The 11,198-nt window shown below is 45.2% G+C and overlaps 1 protein-coding gene across 2 annotated transcripts; it reads right to left on the bottom strand.

Annotated features, from left to right (window-relative positions):
• Positions 1-309: 309 nt before the first annotated feature.
• LOC122378051 lies at positions 310-6,198 on the bottom strand. Of its 2 annotated transcripts, none has more exons than XR_006255971.1 (2): positions 5,795-6,198; positions 310-359 (listed from the first exon to the last, which is right to left on the bottom strand). XR_006255971.1 is itself a non-coding variant. In XM_043358756.1 (2 exons), exon 1 carries the CDS (start codon positions 2,783-2,785, stop codon positions 644-646), a length of 2,142 nt encoding a protein of 713 aa, XP_043214691.1. In that variant the 5' UTR covers positions 2,786-2,789; the 3' UTR covers positions 310-359; positions 499-643. The 2 variants fall into 2 exon arrangements, 1 of the variants encoding a protein (XP_043214691.1); XM_043358756.1 differs by lacking the exon at positions 5,795-6,198 and adding an exon at positions 499-2,789.
• Positions 6,199-11,198: the final 5,000 nt, after the last annotated feature.

Below are 11,198 nucleotides of genomic sequence, written 5' to 3'. Positions count from 1 at the left end.
TATCATGTCGATTTCTCCTACATGTTAACCCTCGCCGGCACAGGCCACTTTGACTCGGGTTGGCGAGTTTTTTCACGTTTGCCCCGAGGTCACTCAATCATCAAAGCAATATTTCAGTGTTTCAGCATAGGAACTTTGAGAATGTTTATTTTTTAGTTTTCTTGACTTATGTCTTGGGGGGGGGGGCAAAAGATAGTATGGCCCCCTTTCCGGGGCCTCGTCTAAGGATTTTTCACTGGGGGGGGGGGGGGGGCAGAGACTGAAGGAGCCAAATCTAGGGTGTTAAGTGAATACACTGAGACGTAGAACTTCGTTAAATTTTCATGTATTATCGATTTCTTGTGAACAAAAGTTTCGTCCTGAAACATAGGTAAACCCGATGAGTCACATAAAACGCATAAGAAGATATCTCGCGGAGAAATTATCAGCTCAATTCACGAACCAATTATATACAAAGAAAATATAAAAAGAGCCGAATAAAACAATTAAAGTACTCACTACAGTGCGCCAATTTCTTGCTATTCCTGAATTTCCTAAATTTCCACTTTTATGATCAACAAAATATTTCACATTACAAGAATTTAGTGCACCAGCTCGCGCGGAGTTTGGATGTGGTCCACTGACGATCGCGAATCTATCAAATTCACGATACACTCCCCCCGCCAGTGTCCGATTGGTTCACGAATTTCAAGAGTGAGATGAGACGATTTATTATCCATTTGATCACGATGTTCGATCTTCTCCAGTATTCGTTGTCAGCTGATCGTGTCTTGGGCCTCCGAGTCGTAATACTCCTCGTGCTACTTCTGCTGGACGGGTCTTCGATTCTTTCGGTTTGTCGTCTACATAATAAATGCATTTTCGTATCGAGTCTATAACTGTTCGGATTTGCTTCGCATGTCATCGCAAGCAGTCGTTTTCGTATCAAATTTGGCACCTTTGCGTTTGTGTTCGATCCAAATAGTCCAATTACTGTACAGTCCTTGATCTTGCAGTTTATTTCTATCGAAATATATTGTGTCTCTATGCCGATATTGGTCGCATCATGTCTTCCCCTTGTTATTGCTTTCATTAAACAATCACCATAGCAGTTTTCTTCGGAATTTCGTTTTTTGCACTTGTCTATAATTGTAAGGCTGACTACACCATTGAGTCGGTTTCGTGAGCGAAATGTTGTGAGGGCGTAGCGGTCGGCGTTGGCTCGGTTTTCTTCAAAGTCGATGTCGGTTCGTGTTTCGGTTCGTTTCAGATATTGATGTGTATGTTGGTCGCCACAGTTTCGGAGATGTATTGACTTGTGAATTTTAAGGATGTCAGCGGTAACCGGGTATTCACGAGGTCGCGGGAGATTGTGGTGCAAACCGTTCGTGCAATCTGGTAGGTCGCCATCTATCTTTTCGTGGTCGGGTTTTTGTCCTTTGTCTTTTGTCAGTTCCTTTTCCGTTGATCCTAGTTCTTCTATGTTCATATGAAGTGGCGTCTTGACGTTAGTTTCGTCGGGGTCAGATCTTATTGCACATGTCGCTCGTCTATCTTCGTTTTTCCTTTCAAAAGAGCCTCTGACGCATAACCCAAATTGATTTTCAAGGAGTTGGCTATTCCCGACGGTTCTTACGACTGTAGGCATGATGGCACAAGAGTCCACGCCTATTAGCATGTCGATCTTGCCTTTAGGTTTCGCGATTACCGATGCGTCAATCTCTGGAAAGTGACTTTGAATTTGTTTTGCGTCGAGCTGATTTAAATTTGCGGTAATCTCATCAATTTCGTATGCTGGAACTGTCCAAATTTTCCCTTTCAGGTCTTCTAGCGGAACATCTACTTTTTTGCTGTCGAGAGACGTGTGGTCATCTCCAACTTTTACTATAGAAAGTGTTGTACTTTTACCCTTTATCCCCAGTCTTTGGGTCGCACGACGAGTAATGAGTGAAACACTGGCACCCGAGTCCCACATGACATTGATGCGCTGATTTTTACATTGGATCGCGTTGACTGCCAAGATAGGACGATCTTCATTGCCGAGGACATTGTGTACTTCGTTGTTTTGATTTACAGCCGTATCTGAATATAATTTTCGATGAAATAATGGATGATGTCGTTTACCACAAATTTGGCCTTCCTCGAATACCGTACATTGGCTAGAATTCAGACAATTTTTGGCGATGTGTCTGCTAGTTTTCAGACACTTAAAACATGCTCCTGCTTGCTTTGCAACTTCAGACCGTTCTGCTACCGACATTTCTAGGAATTTTGCACAAAATTCCACTGAGTGGCTGGGCGTCTTATGAATCCAGCACCACGATCGAGATTCCGGAGATCGATGATTTTGAGTGCTACCCGACGCATAATTTACAACTTCTTGCTTTATGTTTGATGATGACGTTTCTTGGGCTGGATTTGCTAAAGTGTGATGAACATTTCTCGCTTTTTCGGTTCGGATGTCTTGTTCGGTATATTCTATGACTCGTTTTTCTCGAAGAAGATAATTTAGAAGGCGTTCAAACATACCATTTGATACATCAGTTGAATCCACTAACAAAATCCATTCCCGTTTTTGGGTGGGCGGCAACAATTTTTCGACCATACTGATCATTGCGATAGTATCCATCTCTTCGGTTAAATTTGTACGTTTCAAATCGAGCCAACATCTTTCGATTGTGTCGACCATCCTAACGAACTTCTTTGTGTCACCCTCTTGAACCGGTTTTATCGACGTGATGTCGTATATAATAGAATCCACGAACTTCCGAGGATTTCCAAAGACATTGTCTAATCTTTGAAACATTTGGTCATAATCATCGGCAACTCCCTTTACGGTCTGCAAAGCCGATCCTAGCAAACAAGATCGAAGGGCATAAGCGTCTTTACCATACGCAGGTTCCATAAGTCTCTTGAAATCGTGTTTGAAATTTGCGTACTCTCGAATGTCGCCCGTAAACCGAGGAGCATCTAGAGCCTTTACTTGAATTTGCCTTGAAGAAGAGGAATTTTCTGAGACATGAGAGGCGTGAATTGCTCGTATTTCGTCCAAAGTCGATTCTACTACTTTCATATACTCGTCACATTCCTGCAATAGGCTGTCGAGAACACCGTGCGATGCGTATTCGTTAATCGTTTCGATGAGTCGATCGTTCGCCTTATCTAATTCGCACGTGCTGGCTCAAGGTCGACCGACATACGTGCTGGGGGACATCAACTTCGACGTATCCCATCCCGACAAGCCGGGTGTTACAACATACCTTCAGCAGCTTGCCGAACTCTCTCTGCATCAGCTGATAACCGAGCCGACCCACCCCGGAGAGTCGCCGTCTATTCTCGACCACCTTATAACGAACAGACCGGACCTGACCTCCAATGCCCGGGTCATACCTTGCAACATTAGCGACCACGACCTTATCACTGCTTCGATCACCAACACCAAGACACGACATGTGCCCGTCACATGCACCGTGCGGTCCACGCGCCGTGTCGACACTGCTGCCCTCTGCCTCGACCTGCTGCTGGCCGACTGGGCGGAGGTCGACCGTGCCGACTCCATAACCGACAAATGGAACGGCTTTCTACGCGTGTGGGACCCGGTGATTAACCAGCACATGCCGATGAAGACCGTCAAAATGAAGCATCGACACCGCCCCTGGATGGATGATGATGCTGTGACAGACGCGATGGCGGCTCGAGACCAAGCGCGGATCGACAGAGACACCATCCCGTGCGATGACACTGACCGAGAGTTTCGGCAATGCCGTAACGCCGTCAAAGTGGCCATTAATCGAGCCTGCGCCTCCCACTATGCCTCTCTGTACAGAAACTCGCGACCCAAAACGTGGAAGAGCATCAGACAGTTTTTGATTGCATCAAAGAAGGCCGAACCGAGGACTACCGACCTGAATGCTGCAGACAACGGGTGGCCAGATCGACTGAACCGATTCTTCGCGTCAGTCGGCCCTGACGTGGCTGACGCCCTGGCCGCGGAGGACACCGGGGACAGACTGACACCCCGTCCGCCACGTGTGTGCTCGGGTGCATTCAGACCGAGGGCCGCCACTCTCCCCGAGCTTTCTGCGGCGCTCCAGCGGCTGGGATCCTCGCGGGCATGCGGATCAGACGGCATCACTGTGCACATGTTGCGTGAAACGTTCCCAGTGATTGGCCCCAAGCTTCTGGCGCTAGTCAACAGTTCTATTGTTAGTTGTGACGTACCTGTGTCATGGAAGGCCGCCACTGTGACTGCGCTTCACAAGAAGGGTGACATTAGCGACCCAAACAATTACAGACCCATATCAGTGTTGCCTGTTGTCGCCAAGCTGTGTGAAAGAGTTGTTTGCTCCCAGCTAGTGACGTATTTAAGCGAGCACCACATCCTGTGTCCCCAGCAGTACGGGTTCCGGCCGGGTTTGTCCACGGAGGCGGCCCTGCTCGATGCTGTTACGTACGCGGTGACGAACATCGATAGTGGCCGCGTGACGTCACTTGTCACCGCTGATACGTCGAAGGCCTTTGACAGCGTTGAGCATGGCCGTCTCCTGGACAAACTCGGTTGGTACGGGATTGACTCCGGATGGTTCTCGGCCTGGCTGAGAGGACGCACACAATGTGTGAGAGGTGGATCAATTGCTATGAACGTGTCCCATGGAGTGATCCAGGGTTCGATTTTGGGGCCGATTTTGTTTTTGATTTTCACCAATGATTTACCTCAGCACATTCCACATGGTAAATTAGTCATGTACGCTGACGACACCCAGTTCCTTGACACTGACTATTATACAAACTTGCAAAACTTGAAGGACCGCATCGAAACTTCTCTCTCAGTTGGACTGAGATGGTTCACCCAAAATCGTCTGAAAATTAACCCAGCTAAAACTGAACTGATAATAATCAAATCTAGACGTCAAAATCTTGATTCAACATTCTCGATTCATTTTGGAAACGATGAGCTTAAACCAAACCACAGTGTCAGGGTTCTGGGGGTCGTCATCGATTCTCACCTGATTTGGGATGAACACATCACGGGTGTTGTTCGTAAGTGCTTTTGCGTGCTGGTGTGCCTGGCCAGGATCCGACATAAGCTACCGAGATGCACAAGACAGCTGATGATCGAAGCTCTAGTATTTCCCCACATACGTTACTGTTTAAGTGTGTGGGGAAGCTGTACGGTCACACAGAAGCGTCGCATCCAGAAAGCTATTAACTTTGGTGCGCGTATTGTTAGCGGTCTTAGACGGCGCGATCACGTGACTGCGGCGCTACGGGAACTGGGGTGGCCCACCGTAGACGAGTTGATCGCCGAGCGTGACCTCGCAAACGTCACTCGCATCATCGACTCATCTATCACTCCTGAACTTCTGCGCCAACAGTTCGCACTGCGAGCCGATGTGTCATCCCGCAGCACCCGCGCCGTGTCCGACGGCCGGCTGCAGCTGCCCCGGGTCCGCACCGAGTTTGCCCGCCGAAGTTTTCTTTATCGTGCGGCGAGTGCGTGGAATAGCCACAGGTAGTCAGCTGTCACTTGTCATATAGGTATAGGCACGGTTGTCACATGTGTTTTATATTCACTGTTTTATGCCAGTGTGTCATTTTTTATGTAGCACCTGTCTTGCCTAAGCGTTTTTACAATGTCTGTTTATTTGTCATTGACGTAGACACCATAAAAACCATGTCAATGGAGGGTCTTAATAAACTATCTATCTATCTATAAAGCTAGCGCGAATGTCATCGAATTTATCCTTTAACACTGCGAAGGGTTGCTGGTGATGGCTTAACTCTTTAAAAGCGTTGCATTTTCTCGAGAACTTACTTTTTGCGCTGGCTCGAGCTCGTTTCGTCTTTCCAATCGGTTCCATAATAATGTCTTCATTTGCCTTCATTGTTTCAAGTTTCAAGAAATTTCTAGTAATCAAGCAAAGTAAATTCAAATATTCAAGTAATTTTCAATCATTGTTCTTAATAGCTTGTAGACGAAATGTTAAGTGAATACACTGAGACGTAGAACTTCGTTAATTTTCATGTATTATCGATTTCTTGTGAACAAAAGTTTCGTCCTGAAACATAGGTAAACCCGATGAGTCACATAAAACGCATAAGAAGATATCTCGCGGAGAAATTATCAGCTCAATTCACGAACCAATTATATACAAAGAAAATATAAAAAGAGCCGAATAAAACAATTAAAGTACTCACTACAGTGCGCCAATTTCTTGCTATTCCTGTTGCCACCCCCACGCCATTTCGTTCCTGTTGAAGATAGAGCTTTGAGCTTTGAGCTTTGCTTTCAGCTTTGAGCCTCGCGGAAAAACCAACGTGTGCGCAGGTTTAGTTACCTCAGGGGCATACAGAGGGGTCACAGGTGCATTTTCGGATTCAGTGTGTCATGTTTACCAATGAACTGATGTTTGAGAGCGTTTTGAACGACATTCGTCCAAAACATGCGCATTTCAATTTTCTCCCATTGACTTTATAATAAAGAGGTCGCAAAATTGACCTGATCTTAGGTCACAGATATAAAAAATCCGAGATATACATTTTATACATACTGTTACTCATATAATCGCTGAAAGTTTCAAAGTGATTGTTCAGTCGATGTAGCTATAGCGAGCCTTTCAACTTTTTCTGAGGTAAGGTCACTTGACGTGACCTGGTGACCTGACCCTGAACGACCCGGGTCTGAAATATTCACATGTGCGGAAATGATGTATGAACAGGTGTACCTAAAACGGCGGCGATGCGCGCCGCCGTTTTCGAGATATTCGCGAAAAACCTGAGGGGGGGGGGCGTAAAAATGCCCCCAGCACGGCGTGGGTTAATTTGAGATCTCTACGTATTGCCTACGGTTTTGATCTCGTTTTGACCTCTCTACGGTTTTGCCTTTTACCTTGATCTCTGACCTCGAAAATTGCCATGATGTCAACAATTTTAGGTGTTTTGCATCGTCTCGTAAGGACCTTTCTTTTAGTACCGCTTTTGTTTCCGTTGCTCCCTTATTTACGGAGTTAGACAGGGGGCGAAATACGCCCCCCCCCCCCCCCGGCTGCGGTGGTTGGGATTACCCCCGGGCCCGACCGGGTTAATCAACGGTAAATTTCACCTGAAAACCTATGAACACACCCGAGTACCGGGAGCCGAATATAAAAATCAAGCAACGAACTTAGGAACATACAGCGCTACTTCAATGCTATCCCAACGTCAACTTCAATTCCAATCCACATATCCTGGGATGTGTCCGACGTGTCCCAAAAAATAAGAAATTATCACAACAAAAACGCTTATAGTGGACTGATGTGATCCTTTTTTCATACACTTCATATATGTAATCAAGAAATACGAATTATTATCATTTATTTTCTTTTAAGCACATGCGGAACTTTATATACCGTGGCGGTTGTAGCTACAACCCCAATTTTCAAAAGTACAACCCCAATGGCAAAACTACAACCCCAACATTGGAAAATTAAGAATTAACCTGAAACACATGAAAATGAACAAAATATGTATCCCTACAGAGGCAGATAATTGAGATATATCAAGAAAGTGAAGATATCAATAAATTAGGACATCTTTTTGAATTCCAGATGCTAAAAACATTGAAAGTGCTCTGTTAAGAACATATTATTCCGCTGAGACAGTGAGCAGAGCATGATATGAAAGTCAATCACTTCACACTTCTTAAGCATACTAAGTGAATCATATTGAAAGTGTTCCAAAAAATCTTAACATGTAACATGAAAGTGTGAAGCAAAAAAAAAAATCATAACATTCATCATACTTTTGCAGTGGCGAATCCAGCTCAGAGTTTGGGGGGGGGGGGGGCAGACCATAACAATTTATCGATTCTTTCCATGCCTCGTCCATAGGCGTAATATTAAAATTATGCTGTTTGGGAGGGGCAAATGCCCATTTTGCACCCCCTGGATCCTGATCCGCCACTGTACTTTTGGGTTTTCTCACTAAATATTTCATACCTGTGGGCTGTGCTTATCAAAGAGATAAGCATAGATGAAAAGCTTGACACAAAACAGTAAGCTTCAGAAATAAATTAACCTAACCTAAGCCTCCACCCTATGTAGCATTCAATCACCATAATCATAATATCAAATACATTTCTTAAGTGAAATATCACTCTGTTCGCAATTTTGTCAATTGGCACAATACCACCAATCAGCACGAATATTTGGCTAAAATGACGACACTTGAACTCAACGTTGACGACCATAAAAAGTAACCAATCCTGTGCGATAATTAGTGCTGATAATCTTACTGACAGGTTCGCGAACAGAATGCAAACGATGCAAACTAATTCACATGTAAGCCAGCATGACGCATTTGATACAAATGCAAGGTTTTGGCGACGTCTGTCAAATCAGCAGCAACGAATATCATCCTCACAGCAGCATATTTCGGGGTCTTTCGATTTGGCTGAAAATCGGTATCCAGGGCCTCCTCAATGCGCTGATTCCGAAAATATGCCTCTTTGGGGTGGTATTTTGCACCGTTAACGAGTTAATGACCAATTAACATTTTAACGGGAAACGGCGGGGTCTTTCGATTTAGCTGAAAATCGGTGTACAGGGCCTCCTCGATGCGCTGATTCCGAAAATGTACCTTTTTGGGGTGGTATTTTGCACCTTAACCGAGTTAACGACCAATTAACATTTTAATGGGAAACGGCGGGTTCTTTCGATTTAGCTGAAAATCGGTATACAGGGCCTCCTTGATGCGCTGATTCCGAAAATGTACCTCTTTGGGGCAGTATTTTGCACCGTTAACGAGTTAACGGCTAAATTAACATTTTAACCGGAAACAGCGGGGTCTTTCAATTTAGCTGAAAATCGGTATACAGGGCCTCCTCGATGCGCTGATTCCGAAAATGTACCTCTTTGGGGTGGTATTTTGCACCGTTAACGAGTAAACGGCCAATCAACATTTTAACGGGAAACGACGGGGTCTTTCGATTTGGCTGAAAATCGGTGTACAGGGCCTCCTCGATGCGCTTATTCTGAAAATGTACCTCTTTGGGGTGGTATTTTGCACCGTTAACGAATTAACGGCCAACTAACATTTTAACGGTAAACGGCGGGGTCTTTCGATTTAGCTGAAAATCGGTGTACGTTCAGTGTCTCAGGGGCAGACAAACAAGCCGCTATGTGTTCCTAGCCATCGTGGCTGTGAAGAGTATGCGTTTTGTTTACGATTCGCCAAACAATGCATAATACATTTGCTCGTTGAAAAAAGAAGATCATCTAGTTAATTGAAGTATTCGGTGATATGAAAAGACTGTGGCATTTATTATTTAGTTTCCTCAGGTTGAGATAATTTAGATCCAGTGTTATGTTCCTTTGCGGCATTGTGTTCGGTATGTTGTCCTCGTTTGCAAAATATCTCATGTCTGATCAGTCACTATTCCGGTTTATACTACCCGTTTCCGTAATAGACGTATTCCAGACGACAGTGGCATTAATATACAAGATGGACTCGTTTTAAGTTTTTTAGTCTAAAAATAACGTAGATTTCTGTTTAGGTCTTCGCTGTCAATTGCCACGAGTGGCTTAAATTGTTACTCGTAGGGAAAGAGCCCTGCTCCAATACTGAGTAATGTTTGTGTCAAATGTGGAAAGAAACAAGTATTCATAGGGACTGTGATTTTGGGCGTTTACCTACCGTTTCCGAATCGCCACGACCAGTACCTAGCGGCGGAACACCCTCAATTAAGGGGGGCATTGTCGACTTTTGATCCCATTCTTTCCATGCAACGCCCATAGGGCTAATGTTAAAATGCCAAAATCAAAGGGGGCACGGTTCCCCGGTGCCCTCCCCGTTCCGCCGCCTATGGCCACGACCATGGTGGCGACTGGCGATACCCGAGTACCTACAACCAGGCACATAGCCAATGGAGGGACGACAGGGTCAGCCGTCTCTCCCTGGAGATGGACCACTTTTATTTTATTTTATTTATTTTTTTGTTAATGAAAATGTGGGCCCCTCCCGAAAAATAGTGGGCCGAATCCGGGGACTTTTCGGGTTTTGGTGGGGGTATACCCTGGGCTCCGGCAAACTACAACCCCAATGAAAAACAAAAAGTTCCACCTCTGCTTTTAAGAAGAGGGTACAAACACAAATCACGATATTCAAAAAGCGTAATTTCTTGCTTAGGAAACGCCAAGAAACGTTAGGTTTTTTAGTACCAGGGCATCTCTATATTATAAGATCTCTATGATTTGCATGCCGAGCCTTATGCCGAGGGCCCACACGCATATATTTTTTTTTGCGAACCACATCGGTTTCTGATGGGTCCGTCTGAGCGCTCGATGCCGATCTCTGAGGGCTAATGCCAGCTTCTGGCCCTACGTCGGCCTCTATGGTAGCCTACACTGGTTTTATATATCCATACCAGGCTTTAAGGGTCAATCTGAGTGGAGACCGTATTTTCCCACTAGGGCCCCCTCAGACCAGTGTAATGCCTGTGTATCAACTTGGAGACTGATGGCTTCTCAGGTGGATTCTCCGTAATCGCCATGGATCTTCGACATAACCTTAAGGTCGTCAGAGGCTATAAACTAAACAAAAATGAAGATAGTAGTGCTTTGAGGCCCGTTGGGACCCTACTATGCATTTCAGACCCCATGAGACCCTGTTTTTCGGCGATAATTTATTTAATATTTATCCAATTGGCTTCAAATTTTCGCAAAGCATATTTCAGCTCAAGCGCCAATTTTCGCTAATATAGTCTCTTAACAAAATATCAATTGTTAGGGTACTTGTCGTTGCCTCGTAATGTTAAAATCAGCTCCGTAAATTCGTCAGTGGAGTAGAGGCTATCCGTACGTAGGCGTGACGTCACAGGCACGTGACCATTAAGCTCCGCCCTCCCGGCGGACGGAGCGGTGACCTTGGCCGGTCAGTCGGAGGCGTGGAGCCGACGGGGCAGTAGCTGCCGGACCCAAGGCCGTATGCCGGACCGGGGCGGCTCGCATTGGACGTGGCTGCCTTGCGGTTACCGTTGCAGTACTAACGATACAGCAGAAACTAGCGCTCGTAATTAACGCACTAGCCTTCATTATTGCATTTATCGCAAATTAGCCTATACACCATGTCAATCAATAAATATATACCTACTTTAATACTATAAGTTCAGGGCTAGTGACTGCATTTTTGCTTGATTGAACGTCATTAAAAAAAGCCGTTGATGTCAATTGACTATGAACTGA

The sequence above is a fragment of the Amphibalanus amphitrite genome, unplaced genomic scaffold, assembly GCF_019059575.1.
Source record: "Amphibalanus amphitrite isolate SeventyFive unplaced genomic scaffold, NRLGWU_Aamphi_draft 000054F_arrow, whole genome shotgun sequence".
Classification (NCBI taxonomy): Eukaryota; Metazoa; Arthropoda; class Thecostraca; order Balanomorpha; family Balanidae; genus Amphibalanus; species Amphibalanus amphitrite.
Note: the sequence above shows the minus strand (reverse complement) of the source record. Positions and strands in the feature narration are given on the sequence as shown.

Coding starts and splice junctions, on each gene's coding strand:
- LOC122378051 (XM_043358756.1), bottom strand. CDS start 2,785: ATGTTTCAAAGATTAGACAATGTCTTTGGAAATCCTCGGAAGTTCGTG.